Below are 20,171 nucleotides of genomic sequence, written 5' to 3'. Positions count from 1 at the left end.
TCGAAAACTAACGTTTTGTCACTTATGATGACACTGCCCAAGGAGTCACTATCAGTCTTGTAATGTTCAAGCAGGTCCTGACTCGTAACAACGCGCTGGGCCTTCAACACTTTGGAAACCATTTTTGTGCATGCTCTATTTATGCACAGATCCTTGGTTAAAATTTAGCGAACAACTGTTTCCCGGCACGTTACTCATGTCAGATTACACCTGAACACTGAGTCGCCGACATTTGTTTATAAGTCATCGAATATTTTCCACTGTATCATCAGTTTTGGTCGTTGAATGGCACCCTGAGAGCTCGTTGTCGTCGAGAGACTCCCTTTCCCTCCTGGGACATTGCCTCATTTTTTTAGGCCTACTCAAGTTGAGCATATTTGAACCATTCTTGCCCACTTTGACCAAAAATTTAATCGCGTACTGTTGCTCTACGTTTTTTGTCAACAATATTGCTCGACTATTTTTCGACGCTTCTGAAAAATGCACTTCATGCAAAGAGAGCTTCTGCTCTCTTGATAAGTTAAGTTTTATGAAAGAATTTGATTCTTTCTTGAAATAATTTTTAATGAAAGAGATCTCTGTATGCAGTTAAGCCGTCTTTGGTTGTAGTGGATGTAAAATAAAAAAAAAAGGAACGTGAGTGAGAAATCCGAAAAAGAATCAGCTAAAACATATGGCACGAGACAGCTTAAAAATATGTAGCTTTCTTTGAAGGTGTAGTTGCTTTTGAGAAAACTTCATTTTTTGAAACCGCCAAAGACAAATTTTGAAAAATTGCTGTTTTTTGGTATGAATTAAGTTAAGATAGGTGTAGGGGGGGGGGGTAGAAAATATTTTTATTTTAATGCCATTGTTACTTAATAAGTGAAATTCAGTGTTGTCTATAAACAATTTTTTGGCATAACTGTTCATCAGACATGTTTGCAATTTTCCGTTGACCAGAAGCTAATTTTTCTTCGTCGTTTTTTTTTTAATGAAACAAGTTATAAAGCTGAATAAGACTGTCCTGTTGAACTCTGCTCAGAAAGTACTGTTAAGCCTTATGAATTTTGAATAAAATAGAGTTGAATATTGACATTGAACGTTTAGAGGCATGTCTAACATTTTGATTAATATTAACTCTATAATAATGTTTAACTAAGCATGCTTAACTAAGTGTCAAAACTATCCTTATTGTTATTCCCATTTCCCCCCAGTACTATCTCAGACCGTATTTATTCCTTTGCTTTACTGTTTAAACTTGTTTTGAAGGCAATTTTGTAATTTGTAGACACAGTTTTATTAGCAAATTATATACAAGTGTACATACTTTATTCCACATATGTCTTCTTTTGCTTTACTGTATATAAACTTGTTTATGTGGATAATTTTAATGAGGAATTTATATATAAGTTTACAGACATAGTAGGTCTCATTAGGCAATTGGAAAATAACAGAAAATCAATACTAATCTCTATCCATCATGGTTATAACTCAGGCTTTTTTTGTAGAAGATGGGGGCACTATGATACGTATATAGTCAGAGTCTTAGGCTACTGTTTATCACATTCTTTACTATTTAAGAACATATCAGAGTGCTTTAGTCGTCATCAAAATTCGTAAGACTAAACCAGATTTTAAATTGTCAAATCCATTCTAAAATATTCATCTCAACCTCATTGAAACATCTTTGAAACGAGGATCTAAGTTTTCTATGGGTCCATTATTTAGAATTTTCTATCTAATAGTGGAACATATCAATCATTTTTGTTGGGGGCCTTTTTAGTTAATATGATATTGGGAAAGTTCCTTTAGTCCCTCATATGTATACGTATGTATATATGCGTATTAAATATCATTCAAATTTGATGCTACAAGTTATTAATATACCTAAAAATAAGACATATCTACATTATCGTTTAGTGTCTGTAAAAAATCTGACGTCTGTGTAATGCAACAGGCAGCTGAAGCCTAAAGGCAAGCGTGGATATCTTTTAGAATTCATACAGTCAGCTGGTTTCCAATAGTCTGAGGAGATATGCGTTTTATGTTTTTTTGTTTTCTATTTTGTGCCTGAAGGCGGGCGAGTATTGCATATAATCTAAGCAATGCAATTAAAAGATCTCGCGAACAGGACACTGAGTATTAACTTCCAGGAATCTTTTTTTTCTGGAAGAGGGGAAACTTTGTAATTATAATAAATATAAAAAATATAATATGATGTATCTGGAAGCTACTATTAATAAAAAAAATAGATTGAAAAAGTGGGAAAAACCTACAAATAAGATAAACCAAGAAAGTGTTTGTTGATTTTCTATTTTGTTATAGATGGAATAGGAAAAAATACTTTAATGACTTTTTCTCTAGGTCTTTCCGACAAAAACACAGAGATAGAGGAACAGCATCTCCAATTATCCCAGTGACTGCACCTAGCCTCCCCTCAACTGGTGCACCATCTCCACCTCCTTCTGTCTCAGGTACTGTAACAATAAGGTGCCATATTTTTAGTGACATACAAAAATGTTGTTATGTTTTGATTCAATATGTTGTCCTATTATTGGTACCATAAAAAACACAACATTTGGAGCTATACTAGAATTTTTTATTCTTATCAAGTGAACAGAAAAGTATGGGGAACTAATTAGTGGCAAATGGAATGGGGCTAAAGTCTGTTGACCTTGCCGCTTGTAAAAGCGAATAAAAACTGATAAAAACCAAATAATGTTAAACAGGTTAGACGAATCTCTTTGGGCCGTTCAGCTCATAAGTGTTAATTAAGAACTAATAAAAGCCAAGCTTTCGTAGGCCACGCAGCTTATAAAAGTCAATAAAACACTGATAAAAGCCAAACGGTTACGGAAATCAGGCAAAAGTACGTGGGCTATGTAGCTCATGAAAGGCAGTTCAACTCAACAGCGAATTAAAAAACACCAAGAAAAGCCAGATAATGTTAAACAAATTAGACAAAAGTCTTTTAGACAAAAGTCTTTGGGCTATGGAGCTCATACGGACAGAGTAGATATTTTTGTAACGTGGATCAAATAATTTTGGAAACTGATAAGCTCCAAGTGAAATTCAACAGCATTGTAAATATATAAAAAAGATCCTCTAGAGTTGTTAATGGTGTATAGGGTGTCAAATTAAGGTTTCAGTTGCTGGGTCGTTTTTTTGAGGACAGGTATTAAGCCTGTGACCCAACCCTGCGGTAGCAGAAATCCAACCCTGTGCTTTGTATACCCGACCAGACCATATATCTACTGTGCTACCATAGGATAAACCAGGACAGCAAAATTTGATTTTATTATCTACAAATATTTATACTTCCGCTTACCTAATGATAAGTTACCGAAACAGTAAACATTTCATCTACTAAAGCTCGTCGCTACGGTTAACCGCCTGACACTCTGACGTACATTCCTCCATGGTATCCTTTCAAAGTTTCTGTTTGGCTACATCGCAAGAAATCCCCTAGTTATTCCTTAAAGCCTGGTCCCAGTTCATCAGGGGGGGGGGGGGGGCAAGCCTTTTTCTTAAAGTGGCAAGTCACTTGAGGCTATGTCATGGGCAACTGAAGCCAATTTTTCTCCAGAGAAATTTTCAAATCGGATTTCACTTGGTTTCTGATTTTCAAAGGAGAGTAAACCTCGTCTTGTCTCATGGCTTGGGGTTCAAGTTTAAAATTCCAGAATTTTTTTCCTTTTTTTGGGGGAGGGGTTGAGGGAATACGTAATTTTTATACTTCAGAGAAGGGGAGTGTGTTTTAATCTGGTCTTCGCAAAATAGTATATGCTGCAATTTTTTTTCTTGTTTGTGAAAAATGTGTTGAAAAATTAGTCTCAGGTTTGCAATGAACGATTTTAGGAATTTTTAAAGACCACCTTTGGTGTAAATCAAACACTTCCTTTAAACAAATTTGTGCTTAGGTCATTTGAGGCTCTGGCCCCGGGAATGTGTCCAGCCTAAAAATTAATGGTGTTATCTTTCCTCCTGTGGTCGATAATCAATGAGAAGATTGGATACCCTATAAACCATTTTGTCTGTCTCAAAGTTGGTGACCATCTCAAAGACAAAGGGTCCATTAGCCAATTTTCCATGGGGACTGGTTATCATTGACAGCTATTGAGAAACCCTGGTTTAACTTCGAAATTGGATTGAAAAGACAGTGAAGCTGTGTCGGCCAGTTTATCAATCAAAGCAGGTGGCACCACAGGAACTCCAAAATGACCAGGTTAATCAAATCAAATCCCCTTTGAGCAGATTTTCAGCGTTTTTCAAGTAGGTGGACTGACCTTTCCTGAACTTCAAAAAATCTCCTCCGTTTTAATCAGAAAAAAATTCACACTTTTTTATGATGTAAATTTCATTAAAATTTAATATCTATATCAGGCGCAAAGTGAAAGAAATTAATTAGTTTTTCTAAGATTTCTGGAAAATTAAGCGTTGGGGTTTAGTTTTCTGTCGTTTATTCGGATCTCTTTTCTATCCTCTACAAGTTGTAGCAAGATCCCCCTATCCATTCTAATTTGCCATACAAACTGAATAAGTCTATAATGGACGGTAGTGGGAGATTCTTTAAAGCACCAAAAACCCTTAAATAAGCTGTGTTCATGATTAGATATCATAGATAGGAATTTGTCGCATTTAACACAAGGGATCCTGTATGTATTGCTTCGGGAAATTATTTAGTGTTTTAATTGGTTCTTGAATCATTAAAAGTAATATTTACCCTTCTGCTTAAGTTACCCTTCAGGTACATATTCCCTAATAGATGACAGATGGTTGATATCATAAAATTCTCGTTTGGCTGTTCGTCTGTTCGCTATGCATTTCTAAATGAGTGAACCAATTGAGCGAAAAATTTTTACACTTTCTCTGGCGGGGTAAGATCAAGAAAGAGTGGCTAGTAACCTACTTGTTGCGTTCAGTTCAAAGCGTTTACAGTACATATTACCCTCTCTCTAGCAGGAGAAATTCAAGAAGGGGTAGGGAGTAGGTAGGGTGTTGGAGCTTAGGTATTTGCTTCAAACTATTTGTATTATACTTGACTTGGGATGTGGCATTACTATCCAGGTTCAGGTGGAGTTAATGTCTTGTCCACTCACGACCAATTGGGATTGTGAGTCCATAATTAAGGCCGTGGATTTCACTGAGTCGTTTGCCGGGTTTGCGAGTCGACAATTCTATTTTATAAACGTTTTTGTTCCAGTGATAATTATTAGTCCTGTCTCAAGACTCTGGTTTGTAGGTAGGAGACACCTTAAGTAAGTTAGTATCAGATTCAAAAATTGAACTGTTATTTTTTAAAGCTTCCCAATCAACGCCGGTTAGTTTTGGTTGCTTAAAACTATTAGTTTGTAGAGGTATCTTCAAAACGATAAGCCATTAAGCTGCACGTTTCGTTTTTTTATCTGCTACGAAACAGTTATTGTAGTTAACCCTATCCCAATTTGGTTCTAGGTTTGGAATAATGCAGAATCCAAATTCTATTTTCCGAAAAAAATAAATGTTAAAGAAAGAAATTAGAAAATTTGAAAAAGAAATTGATACAGCTTGGCTGCTGTGGTGCCTCAGGTGGATTTGTGCCGCGATGTTTTTTTTCCATTTATTTTTATCTTTTTTCTATTATAATTATTTTGTATAACGCAAGATGATGTTGGTTTGTAATAGTATTCAGTACTGAAAACAACCAGCATTTTACGGGAATCCTTATAAAACAGTGTGACTAACTTGATATAAATTTTATTAATACCCCATTAACTTCTAGACCATGAAAGATTCGAAATGGCTTAGAATAGTAATATCACGTGGCTGGTTTAGTATAATTTTGGTTACTTAACACTATCTTACTTGCAGAGGTACCTTCAAGTCCGAACCCTGACGAACGTGGCTATAATAGTGGTGATGAGTATGGGCCTTTGCAATTGGACCTTACTGAAGATGAATGGATCGAAGTATGTTTTATTTTGTAGTTTATTTTCTGACTTCATAAGTAGGATTAAGTGACTGATTTCAAGTCAAAAAGGGTCTTTGTATCCTAAAAAATTGTGTTGGCTGATTAAATCTATGCCAAAATGCGCTGAAACATATTCAAACACTTTTTATTATTAACTTTGTACGTTCATAAAGACATTTCTTAACAAAAGAATTCATTTTAAAAATATTAGCATCAAGCATCGTAACATCATCTTTAGCATCAAGTACGGGACAATATAATTTTTTGGACGCTGTTTGGGCCAGACTAAAAACAGGTTTCGGTAGTTGAGGGCCGTTTTAATCGTATATTTATAGGTTTAGAAGGGTTAAACACGTCTCAGTCTTATTAAACACGATTATACTAGATAAACACGTCATTATATTAGATAAACACCTTTTCAAACTTACTAAATAAACCACGATTAAACAAATTATTAAACTAGATTAAGCACATCTTAGCTTTGTTTGGATTCCTAACGAGGGTAGCAGTATTACTTTGATGCGCACTGCAAACCAAAAGAGAATACCTATAAAGGTTACACTCGTAGGCTACCTTCATAGCCTAGTAAATAGTCTGGGATAAATTCAAAATTACGCCGAGTTGGTACTACTTCGATGTGATGCAACTCAGTAGCCGCATCAGGCTGCCACACTAGGAGCTGGTTTGGAGAGGGGGCGTACACCGCGGGTATGACTGAACATATTTATTATACCTATAGGCAAAATCAATGTAACCAGGAAAACAAAAACTGTAATGAAGTCAGACAACTTACTTGTTCATCTCAAGTCGCAAAAGATGCCACAAAATATAAACCAAAAATTTTCTCAAGTATTTAAAGCGAGATGTAGTACTCCGATGCTTTTACCAGTCGGTAACGATCTGTTGCTACCAGTGGTTGAACAGCCTTTATTTAGCGACATCTAAGGTTTACCAAGTCAATGTAATCCTGTATTTAATCAATTTGATGGGGAAGAGATTAATTTCAATTCCTTTTTTTGTAAAACCATACGTTTAAAGGGAATTTAAGATCCCACAAGTTTAATTCATTGGGTATGGGCTATACTCCAGCGGAAACTATAGGAGTGTTCATAAGCACAGCAAAAGAATTTGTTGATAAAATTCAAAATGAAGAAAATAAAAGTTTAAGGGCTCAACTATCTATACCGATCGTTTTCTCTAAAGAGGGTAAAGATGATACAAAAGTTGTTTTACCATCTAAAATGGAAAATTTTTATAAAAATTTGCGTATACAAATTTTTTTAGATAAGTGAATAAAAAAAAATGAGCCAAATGAATGCCTTTCAATTCCACTCAGCCAGACGGAAAAGAAGACTAAAATACTGTTTGGGCGATCAGATGAGTCATAACCCATTTGGGGATTTTTGAAACCTATTTAATTAACTAGGTTAAAACGACAAAATAAAATTCTTAACGCAAAAAAAGGAAAAAGCTTAAAGAGAATGGGGAATTACGAAAAAAGCAAAAGGGTACTTATCTGATGAATAACAGGAGGTCCCTAGTCCCGACAAATCTTACTTCGTATGTCCGTAAAGGACATCTCTTAAAGACATTTAAGGATTTTTTTTAAATAATGACTTCGCTCGACAAAATCTTTGAAATATTTAAGAAAAAAGTAAAAATTTCTAAATTTCCTCCACAAAAATTGAAAATATGTGAAATTTTTATAAAAAAAAATTGTAAATGGTTAAAACCTAAATACATAATTAAAAATGTGTGAAGTCTTAAAAAAAATCAAATATGAAAAAAGGAAGAAAGTATACCTTGAATGGTAAATAATTTTCTTTGAAAGTTTTTAATATAATTTTAATATAAGTTTTAAGTATATAAGTTTATAATATTAAGTATATAAATATTAACTATATATTTTAAGTATATAAGTATATAATTTGAATATAATTATTTAATATAATAACAGCAAGTTTTTAATGTTTCTTCTCCGTTATTGTTTAAACGCGTTTCACAAATTATTTATATTTTAAATAGGTTCTAATCTGAAATTGGCACGTTCAGAAAGATTAATCACATTTCAATCTATAATGAAACACTTCATTATACTGAATTAAATTAAAAAAAAAACAAAAAAGTCTTTTCAACTGAAAGTGAGAAGCAATCTGAAAACTTAAAACGAACAGAAATTATTTCGTGTATGAGGGGTTTACCCACCCTCTCAATACCTCTTTCTTCATGGGAAATTTTTTAATACTTTTTAAAAAGCCTCTTAAAAAATTGGGACAATCAATGAAACTTCAGCTTAAAGAGCGAGGTATTGCCGAGGGGGGTATATGCCTAATATACGGTATAATTTCTGTTCTTTTTAAGTTTTAATGTTGCTTCTTACTTTTAGTTGAAACAACTTTTTTATTTAATTTCTGATCGTTGTTCAGATAATGCCGGGAAATTTGGTTCCCCCTCCATTCAAAATTCTCTCCCCTCACAAGAAACTCCTCCTTGGAGAGCTCCTCCTGCGAAAAATATTCCCCCTGGATAATTCTATCCTTCCTGAGAAGTCCCCCGTAAAATCTCTTGTGGACGATTCTGCCAGAAAAATTCTCTATAGTATACTTTCATTTGGAGAATAATTTAATTTTTAATCGTTTTTCAGACTGTCAGATCCCTTTCCTCAGACTGTCACAACCCTGCTGAAAATTTCCCCTGGACAGTTCCCCTGGAACGTATCCACATACAATATTGAGTCTGGAAACAGAAGTTAAGACAAATAAAAATAATTTCGTATAAGAATCACCCCCTGGAAACTTTACCCTCTGGATACTTCCCTCCCTACGTAAAATTCTTCCAGTGGAAATTCATCCCAACAGAAAATCTCACCTTTCCCCGAAAAATATCGAATAAATACCATACGTAAACAATGGGTAAATTCATACCTAACAGCCTTTTCCTGAAGAGCTGTGGAGTGGGTCATATTTATTGGACCTTCCAACTTTGCTGAACAAAATGCCTGTCTCAAAATTTTGATTGACTTTGGGCGAAAAATGGCGTGGGAAGGGGGGGAGGAGGATAATAGCTACTTTCCATTCTTTTTGGTCACCTAAATAGGTCACTAGAACTTTTCATTTCCGTTCTAATGAACCCTCCCCCGATTTTCTAGGACCATTGGTTCGATACGATCACCCCTTGATAAAGCAACTAAAAATAAATAAAATAAGCATACAACTGTGATCTTTCCTCTTGTAAAAAAAAAAAAAAAATGCAGAATTCCACATTTTGAAGATGGGAGCTTGAAACCTCTACAGTAGGGTTCTCTGATATGTTGAATTTGATGGTGTGATTTTCATTAAGATTCCTTGACTTTTAGGGTTTTTCTTCCTTTTTAAAAAATTGGACGCATTGACGTTTTTACTACTTATTATAAATTCTCGGGATTTAGTGATTTATTAACTGTGGAGACTTGGACTAAGAAATTTAATTAACTAGCAAAACAGGTGGCGTGCAGTGTATTAAATGCAATAAAGAGTCTCATGTCAATTGTAGAAAAACCAAGTACTCAAATGGCTTGAAGAAGACCTTTGTTTGCGTAACTCGTGTGCAAAAAGATTCTCCGAAAAATTGTATCCTGACACTCGATAAAACGAATATGACAAACGAATACTATTGAAATCGTGTTGACAAAAACATGCATGTGACCTTCGTCGCAATTGATGCAGACATAGTTCTTGCTCTGCAGAAGCCCTCGGGACGATTTTTACATGTGAAAAGTGCTTAAACCAGCGTAATAAAAGTGGGCAAAATGTCCCAGTACTGATGTATCTGTTCGATGCAGTAGCATTGTTACCAGCGAAGTCATGCCGACTCAACAAGAGTATCATCAGCCTGTTCATACAGATGAAGAGACTTATATAACTGATCATACCCCCGAGTGACGTGTTTGCAAATTTCAAATAAGTAGAGGCTGCAGAAAGGCGAAGAATTGCACGTTTCTGCATATTTGCCGCACAATATTTGTCGTCTTCTTCCGCACAAATCTCTGTGTAAAAAGTTCACTCATCAATCTTGTTTTATGAATTATTGTCCTAATGTGGATCTCACTTTTCACAGAAGGAGAAAGCTGCGTTTTAAGACTGAATGGCGAAGTTCAAAAAACGGGAGCGAAAAAATGCACCTCTATTGATGTAGGAATGGTGGGCTCCACCCACCATTCAAAACGTGTTTTCCGAGTTTCTCAAATTGGAACCGATTCAGTTTGTTAGCAAGCAAATTGAGACCGCAGTGTAAAGACCTTAATTCATCCCTATTCATTTCCGAAAATACTAGTGTCAAATGTCCGGTCACTTATAACCAAAATGGAAGAGGTCGTACTATGCTTGAAAAATAAACTTACTGATATTGCTTGTATCTGTGAATCCTGGCCCGCGACTGAAAAGTATGTTGTATTTGATGGATATGATACCTATTTTATGCCAAGAATGACGCCCGTGAAATTACAGTAACACATGGTGATGGTGTTGGTATTATTTGTCGATCATCTATAAAAAACAGAGTTCTCAATTTCAACAATATACCAAATAAACACGGTTTCGTTTATATTAAGTCTTAAGGTTGTGGTGCAGGCCTAAGAGGCCACCTAATGAAGTGGCATCACTGGTGATATGTGTTGTTAACTATGGTGCTTGGGTACCTAATCATTTTATCCCAAATACACAAAAAATAGTATGGTGTACAGGCCCTACTGACCTGAGCTAGTAAATTTCTACAAGAAATGGCTAAAAAATTGTGACTGGCGTGATACCCTGTCATTGACAGATAGTGATAAAACGGCACGTTTATTTTGTAGGGAATTGTTCAAAAAAGGCTCAGAAAATTTCCCACAAAAAAACAAAATATGTGAAATCTAATGAAAAACCATGGATTACTCAAGATATTCGGGATATGATAAAATTGAGGAATGAATTGCATTTAACTGAACCAGTGGAAGACTTCAAAAGGTTAGGAAATACAATTGTGTATAAAATAAGATATTCGTGTTAGCAATATGGTTCATAAATTATAACCAAAATATATGAATCCAATCCAAGGCGGTTATAATTGGCAAAAAAGTGACCAAAGTTGAAGTTAGAGATAATATTGGTAAACCTCTGCAACCTCATGAGATGAATGAATTTTTTATATCAATTTGTAAAATCCATCTGCGACTAACAGTATTACCACCTATTGACTAAGTTTCACATATCCCTATCCTAGAGATTAGTTCAGTTGCTAAGAAGCTGAAGGCACTTGATCCTCTTAAATCTAGTTATCCAAGTGAAATACCGATTAAATTGATTGTTGAGTGTGCTAATCTTTTGTCTACTCCTTTATCAGCAATTTTTAACCAATATTTTATTAATGGTGTTTTCCCTAGTATTTTCAAACAGGTGTATGTTACCCCAATCCCCAAATGTAAGGTTCCTAAGGATATTACTGATATGAGGCTTATTTAAAAAACACTGGCTCTTTCAACAGGGGTTTGAAGTTTTTTTTTTTAAATTGTTTATTTGAAGACAAACAAGATAACATAGATTCCCCACAATTTGGATTTAGACCGGGTATAGTACTGATCATTATTTGGTTGCTTTGTCGGATACCCTCGTTAAACACCTAGAAAAAAATGGGCTTACGTTGATGCATTATTTGCTAATATAGTAAAAGCTTTTGATAATCTTGACCATAATGTAGTAGTGGAAGAAGTTAAGCCTATGGATGCCCGTTAATTTATTGCACGTATGCTTGCTAGTTATCTTTTTCAAAGAAAACACTCTCAGCGTGTCCAACTCCTTTATCATGAGCCATCTGGATTCTTAGAATTTTTTGCGGTTTGCCACAAGGGAGTAAATTCCTTTTTTATTAATTTCTGAAAATTCCTTATTAAGCAGCTTTGACATAGTTTCCATGTATACTAGTATTGATCTGAATAATTATTAGAAAATAAACTGGAAAATAATTATCATCTAATCGAAGAATCAGCGATATGTCTAGACATTGATGTTCTTATGCATTTGGTTAAATTATGTAACAAATATTCCATGCACTTTCAGTTTCGAGATTCATATTACAAACAGGTAAGGGACCTTCCTATGGGAGCACCTCTATCAGGCCTACTTGCAAATATTTTCGTCGAGCATCTTGAAAATTGGGCACTGGATTCGTATATTGTTAATCATGTGTTTTGGGGACGCTTCATTTACGACGTAATTTCAGTTTGGAATTATAGCGAAGGTGATCTTCGCTATAATTCCAAACTGAAGTTCTGAACATTTCAGAATGTTCTGAACATCACTGAAATGTTCCTTCTAGAACATTTAAATGCTTACTATAGAAACCTGCATTTCACTCTAGAGACCGAAACAGATGGAAAAATACCTTTTCTAGATGTATTGATAATGCGTAGTATGAATAAACTTGATTTTACGGTTTACAGAAAACCTACGCATAATAATAGATTCCTTCACTTCAAATCTAACCATCCTCCACAGGTTAAAAGAGGCGTGGTAATATCTCTTGTCGATAGAGTACTTAATATCTGTTCAGAGCCGTATATTAAAAAAGAATTAAACTTTATTACAGACATACTTTTTGGCAACAGGTACCTAATTTCTCTCATAAATACTGTTGTTGCTCAAAGATTAAAGATGCATTCTTCTAAAGCCTGAAATCCCACACCAGTAAATGATTCGAATAAACCCACAAGCACGATTTACCAACCTTTTATTCCGAAAATTACTTCAAAACTGAAAAAAGTTTGTTTAAAAAATAATTTAGTATAATGAATCTTCTCAATTCTGGTAAGGATAAAACCCCAGTTACTCGTCTAAGAGGGGTGAATCAAATAGAATGTATTTGTGGAAATTATTACTTTGGTCGAACCCACCAAAATTTAGGAACAAGATTACAGCAACACAAAGAAAGTATTGAAAAAGCATTAAAGTCTAAAAATAGCTCCATATCTTTCGATTCAGCTTTAAGCAATCATATTTTTTAAAATCCAAACCATTATGTTCTATTTGACGAAATAATTCTAATTAGCAATCACCTAGGAATGAAACAAACTATCCGCGAGGCAATCGAAATCAAACAAAACTTAAGTAGTAATACATCCTTAAAAAGAGACTTGGGTGACTCAACCCTATGTACACAAAATTAATTCTAGAAAATAATCTAATCTAAAATAAAACAAAACTAGGAACCAATAAAAAACAAGCCCAATCCCAAAAGAACTACAAGATTAGATGCAGAGAAGGCAAAAATCACAATAAGAAATTATTCAAATTTTAATAAACACAGTTGGTGAAATGAATGATGAACCTTTTTAGCTTGTAAAATGTTAACTTTTATCACACAGTCTTGGCTGAACTTTCGTTTAAGAAGTAATGATGCCTAGGCTATTTTAAAAAACGGATTCTTAACCAAGAACTTTTATTGTAAGTGTGTTATTGTTTAGTGTTTTCTTTCCTGAAGACGGCCGTTAGATATAGGGCCGAAATATTCAAATAGGTTTTGTTCGTTCACTGTCTTGGGAGAAAAAAAGTCCTCATTGTTCTCTCTTCTGTATTTGTATTGTTTTTAATCTTATTTTAGCAACAGTTCGAAAGCGTTTAAATTTGCCGATGATTTGACTGTTTTATCACTGTAACTAAGCCCTCCGACTACCGAACAGTCTGACTGGCGAGAATTTTAATGACCTTAAACCTGAATTAGGAAATGTAAAACTGACGGTCAGCGAAACTAAGAGCTCTTATATGACCTTTTCCTTCATAAAGGGTGACAGCCACTGTTTTGTTTCCCCACTGCCGATAAAGAAAACTATTAAAATATTTGAAATACTTTTGGACGATGATTTACGGTGGAACTCGCACGTTGACTATCTGACTAAAAAAGTCGCCTCACTTTTACAATCGTTTTCCGACCTGCAGAGATTTGGTATTCAAACTGAGATTTTGAAATCTTTATACTGCAGCTATCTTAAACCTTCTCTTGAGTATGCGTGTCCAGCTTGGCATCTGAGTTTGACGAAATATCAATCAGAAAGACTTGAAATGATACAAAAAAGAGCTGTAAGAATTTTACTTGGACATAACTACTCAACGTATGATGGTGCACTAAAACAACTTTGAATTTAAAACAACTTGAATAAACTTGATAGTCGTAGACGTGAGTTGACATATCGATTTGGACTAAATTATTTGAATTCCCCAGCTCATCGTGGTCTACTACCCGACCTTGAGAGCCACCCTACTGAAGGACCAGTCACTAGACTCCGACAAATAAAAAACAATTGCCCACAGTTAATGACTTACCCAGCCTCTAGTACCGAGAGATATTGCAAATTATTCGTCCCTTATTTTATACGGTACTAGCTGTTGGGGTGGCGCTTCGCGCAACCCCAACACCTAGTTGGTGGGGCGCTTCGCGCCCCCCCAAGCCCCCCCGCGCGCGTAAGTCGTTACGCGCCATATTAGTTACGCGCCATTGTAGTTGTGTCCCTGTGTCCCACCTGTGAATAGAGATAGATATAAATATATGTTTTTAACTACATAAAACATGCGAATATACAACATTCTTCGCTGTCCCATTGTCTGTGCATATAAATAGATTGTCAGGTTTACTGACTCTTGAACATGCAACATATAATTGTTCACGGGAAAAACAATCCGTATTCAGATCTATACCTCATTATTCTAATGATGTGTACCTGTGTCCCGGTCGTCATTTATATTCCCTGTGTCCCGGTCGTCATTTGTGTCCCGGTGTCCCAGTTTGTAATTTCTCTTTGAGTGTCCCGGTCGTCATTTATATTCCCTGTGTCCCGGTGTCCCGGTCGTCATTTGTGTCCCGGTGTCCCGGTCTGTAATTTCTATTCGAACAATCCCTGTGTCCCGGTCGTCATTTATATATCCCGCCTGTGCCCCCGGCGTCCCCATTGTAGGTTCTTCAGTCATTTTACAATTAAACATTTTTCCGTGAACAAATGTCTTAAATACCGTTAATGACGTCACCGTCAAAGCAAAAATGACGACAACTAATTTCATGACGTCAGCCGACACAGAAACATGACGTCACCTGATCCACAGATCCACAGACAGACAACTTATTTTTATATATATAGATTTTAATAATATTATTTTGACAAATATTTAATGTTTGATGCAGTTTATTTTAGGTATTTGCCTGCGAGTGTTTTTGAATTTACCAACCACTTATATACTTAATTATTCTGAAATATTCTATAAAAAACGGTCGCTATTTTAATCGTGAAAATAGATTCTTGACTTATGTTATTTTTTTTATGATACATTTTAATTTATTGACCTTGAAGCAGCACTTGCTGCCTTATTATTTTTTTTTTTTTGGTGCTGTTTATTTGTTTTGGGTCTTTTTTTTGTGTCATGACATGCTCATGTTAGCTCCAGCTATTACAGTGAATAAAATATAATATATTCTATCCTTATATGGTGTACATGACAAATTAAAGTGAATAGTGCTATTACGAGAATAATGCAGCTGCGGTTAAGATAGGAAATGAGGTTAGCAGCTGGTTTTGTATTGAATCGGGATTTAAACAGTGTTGTGCTCTATCCCCCTTAATATGGATCATTTTGATGGACTTTGTTCTAAAGAGCACAGAAAAGGCAATGGAAGACCAAGGAATCAAACGGGGAGGAAAAACTCTCCTGGCTTTAGATTATACTGATGATTTAAACGTCCTAAATGAAAATGTGATCAGAAAGAATGAACTTCCAGAGGTTTTTGAGTTAAGGCTGCTAGAATAGGTTAAAAAATTAATGGTAAGAAGACTAAGTCACTAAGGCTAGGAATAAGTGAAGATGAAAAAGTGACATTTGGTAACGAAAAGATTGATTAGGTGGACAGCTGCACTTACCTTGGTAGTATTATTAGTAAAGACGGTGGAAGCAGTGAAGATGTTAAAAGTAGAATAGCTTTGGCTCAGGGTGTTTTTTCACAGTTGAAAAAAAGTTTGAAGGAATTCCAGAAGGAACTTCCTGGGAGGGTGTAAAGAGGGAGGTTTGGAATAGATTGGGATGGAGGAGGAGCGTGCGTAGCTGTGTTGGCCTCAGGCGGCTTGGTGCTGTGGTGAGTTACTAGTAATAGTAGTGAATTTTGAATGTGAACTGTTAAGCAGACTAATACCCATAAGCAATATCAGAAGAATCTTCGTAAATCAGAGTTATGAGAATTTAATTGTTGAATCTGTTCTTTCAGAAAGAGCGCCGCTTTGAGAAGAAGATGATCAAACGTGGCTTTCTAATTAAAGTGATGCATCCTGACGGTGCCTGTTTATTTAGATCAGTTTCGGACCAAGTGTATGGAGATCAAGAGATGCACTCTTTGGTTCGCCAGCAATGCATGGACTATATTGTAAGTTCTTTTTTTTGGTACTGTAAATGGAGATGTTTTATAAAAAAAAATTCGCTATTAAATTAGTTCCGATTTGCATGCCTAGAACTGAAGATAAAATAAACACTGTTCTTGGTTTTAATACCTATTTATCTGATAAAATTTGAAAGTCTCTTAAAAGGCTTATATAGTCTTACCTTTCGAACTTGTACTCCAAAGAAACAAATTACTAGGCTATCTCAAATTTCACATAGTAAAGAGCAACAACATTAACTTTAAGATAGCTCCCATTGTGGTTCTAAGGTATTTCAAGAACTTTTTTTGGAATAATTTTATTGCTATCCTTCTATTAAATTTTTTCTCGTAAAATGCTCAAACACGTGATTATTATTATTATATTTAGGATTCAGGATAATTTTGGAATATTAGTTTCTTCTGTTCATCGATGCAAAACGCGACACCACGTTTGGAGCAAATCGAGAATGGTCTTGGCTGAATTTGCTGTAGAGAACACACTTAGGATCTTGAGAGTTAAGACACGAGGTGAGGCAAGTGCTCGCCCAGGCCAATAACACGGACATTAGCTGTAACCGAAGCATCACCACTTCCTCGTCTTGTTTTGTTAACTGAAGCATTGTGCTGAAAAGTGCTTCCTTCTTTCCTCTTTGACTGTGGCACAGACACGGCCCTCTTACGACCCGTCACCGGAACTCAACCATGGTTATCTTTTCTTCGGGAAGCAAGAGAGTGAGCAAAACACGAGCATTGCTGTGTCAAAACGACAAAAACCAAGAAAAGTCGATGCACCCACTTCAACGACTTTCTATCTCTGCCATATTTTCCCCTCTTCTGGTCCAAAACGTCACCCCTCCCCATTTGCTCATTATCATCTTTTTCTATTTGAAGGGCTGTCATAATTTAAGGCAGGCCGATCATAGTTCTTTCTCCTGGCAAGGCTATCGTTTTGCCATGGTAGTTGGGTACAAATAGAACAATCTTGGAATTAATACTTTTATAGACACCAAACAATCCACGATGTTTGTGGTCGAAGAGTTCTGTCGGGTGCAAGGATAGAGCCACGTAGTTGCTCAAGAAGGGAGACAGACGAAAAGAAGTTATTAAGAATGATGATATGCTCTTTTCCCCCAAGTCATTTGTCGAACGACTTTGCCGTCAAGTCTGAATCCTTAATCGTCTTCGAAAGCTTCGAATTGACCTTGATAAACGTCAAAATTGTTGACGAAACTGCTCATGCGGTCGAAGCACTGAAGCTTCTAGCCCCTTTTTATCAACTTCATTGGGTTATATTGTTTTAGCATGGAACATTCTTTGAGCAAGAGGTCGGACTCGTCAGTATTCAGGTGTTCCGGACTTCACTTACTGCTTGAATTGGAGGTTGAGCAAGTCTTTCTTCCGTAGCAAATTGAAAAGACTGTCTTTCTCTTCAGCTGTGATTGTCAGGTTGTCTCTGACTTTGAGTTTCTTAAAATCCTTTCAATTCCGCTTCTCGGACATCCGTGACGGTACAAAAGGGACACCCAGGTCAGTATCAGTAGCCAAGTAATCTCTCGTTCTTAGAATTTGGTGGATCCCCATTAGCAGATTTATCCCAAGGAATACCTAAGTTTATCGTTTGTTAGGTTGAAATTCCTGCCCTTTTAAAGTGAATTAAGATTTTATTAAAAAAATCAGAAGCTTATTTACTCCGAATTATCCTCAGAACTCATCGTATCCATTTGATGGGTTTCTGCGACAACTTTCTTCCAAGTCATTTCTGGTTCAACGATTTTTCCTTCGTTGCCGGTGGCCTTACATTTTTCTTGGGTTGATTGGCTGAACGAGACGGAGCTGGTACCGGCTAAGTTGAAGGCGTAACCAGGCTGGAATCTGTATCGGTTGGGACTGGAGAACTCAGGAAAACTGTAGCGGGTGCCGTGTCAGCCAAGTTTGACTACATATTACTGTCCTCTGTGACGGTGTATTCCCGTAGATCCTGCTTTATCTCATCAGACTACTAAAACCAGTCGGCATCTTTATCTCAATCACCAAGATCGCTTCCCAAACGTTCTAAGGCATCCAGTATGGTACTTTGGTTGGTAGATGCTCGCTTTCGCATTGTGTGGACAAGCATCAACACTAGAATAAAATCATACAGAAGAGGGAGTGAGAGCTAGAAAGAGAGTGCTTTTGTGATCAGTAGGGTCAACTAAACCAAAAGGAGGCCATCGGAAGGGAAAATCAACCAGGAAAAAACAATTCCATGATTGCTGCTGCTTTAGAAATTGCATCCCTTTGAGCATTTTTGAAAATGCCATTTTATCTACTTCGTCATGCGGGACTTTACTGCCGCCGCCACGCAAGGACCCTCCCATTGGCACCACAAGGTCCCAAAACTACAATCCTTCAGAGCTGGCGTCCAAATGGCTATCGGATTTTTTTTATTTTTTTCACCAAAATGTTTTATTGCACACCGACAATAACTTTTGTAGTTTTTGTTATGATCTTACCACGCTATAACTTGTTATGACGAATAAATAACCTGACTTATTACCTTTTTTGAGAAAAAACAAAATGCCAAACGTTGCCGCCAGCTGAATAACTCCAACTGAACGCAACCTTTACCCAATAATCGACTAGTCAGAAAGGGTTAAACACGACGGAATACGTTTTCTTACTTTAGCAATTAATTTAGAAGTTTTCGAAGGGTTTCTTCATGCCGGGATTGGGGGGTACCGGCTGTCGCGAAAGGATTAAGCATTATGAAAAGATTTATTTAGTCTTATTCTTCAATATTATTAAGCAAGATTGTCAGGTCTAAAAATGGTGCTTTACTTGATATCTTTTAAATATCTTTAATTTACACTATAAATATTTTGAAAGCTAAATGAAACAGACTTGACAAATCGAAGGAACTTGATTGTTTTAAGGTTGTGACTACACACAAAATTGTAGAAATTGCACATAACGCCTTTTAAATTGACACAGTTGAAGTCTTAACGTAAATACTCAAAGATAAATAATTATTTCGTTTCAGATCGCAAATGCTGATTATTTCCGTCAGTGGATAACCGAGGACTTCCATTCCTATGTTATTAGGAAACGTAATGAGTTTGTTCAAGGCAACCATGTAGAAATACAAGCACTGTCAGAGATGTATAATAGACCCATTGAAGTCTTCTGCTACAGTTCAGGTTTGTGAACACCCTTATCTTGTGACACGTTGTTGTAAACGTGCTAAAACGTCTTTCTGTCGAGAATCTTTTGCTGCACCTCAGGCTTGTAAACACCCTTATCTTGTAACATGCTGCTGTAAACACGGTAAACGTATTTAATTAGTGAAATCCTCTGCTACAGCTAATGTTTGTGGCCCTAATCTTGTCGAATGTCGATATAAACGCGCTAAACACATTTGTCTGGTGAAGTCTTCTGCTGCTGCTCAGGTGTGTAAACAAGTTTACTTAAAAAGAGATACGTCTGAAAAGGATTCGGAACTTTGGGGCCAAGTCAGATTTTCTCTTTAAAAGGCACTTAAACCGCGGTAACGATAACACAGATGGATTCAAACAAATGAAAATATAGACAAACGGATATAATATTTGACATAAAGACGGTGGAGAAAAACAATAATAAAACAACAAGGTTTTAATAATACCAAAGACTTGGAATATTTCCACTTCACATCTGGAAGCCTTTATTAACGGGGAAAACATAAAAGACTAACCTAAGCAAACAATTATATCCTTTTTTGTATATTTTCATCTTTTTAACTTCGTAAATGGAAAGGCAGCGTAGTCTAAGGAATTGTTTAATATAGGAGATATTATATTAAACTAGAAAAAAAGCCGGGCTT

At 35.9% G+C, this 20,171-nt stretch overlaps 1 protein-coding gene across 1 annotated transcript in view; it reads left to right on the top strand.

The window, feature by feature from the left end:
• The window catches only part of LOC136026484 (OTU domain-containing protein 5-B-like), a gene marked incomplete in the record, with an annotated part of 71,219 nt that overhangs the window by 7,991 nt on the left and 43,057 nt on the right, over positions 1–20,171 (top strand). Inside the window, 4 exon segments of the mRNA XM_065703101.1 lie at positions 2,347–2,456; positions 5,833–5,930; positions 16,187–16,342; positions 19,356–19,512. Coding sequence (XP_065559173.1) covers positions 2,347–2,456; positions 5,833–5,930; positions 16,187–16,342; positions 19,356–19,512 — 521 coding nt within the window.

This window comes from Artemia franciscana, chromosome 4, assembly GCF_032884065.1.
Source record: "Artemia franciscana chromosome 4, ASM3288406v1, whole genome shotgun sequence".
Lineage (NCBI taxonomy): Eukaryota > Metazoa > Arthropoda > Branchiopoda > Anostraca > Artemiidae > Artemia > Artemia franciscana.
The sequence above is the reverse complement of the archived record's forward strand: the minus strand, read 5'-3'. Positions and strand labels throughout refer to the sequence as shown.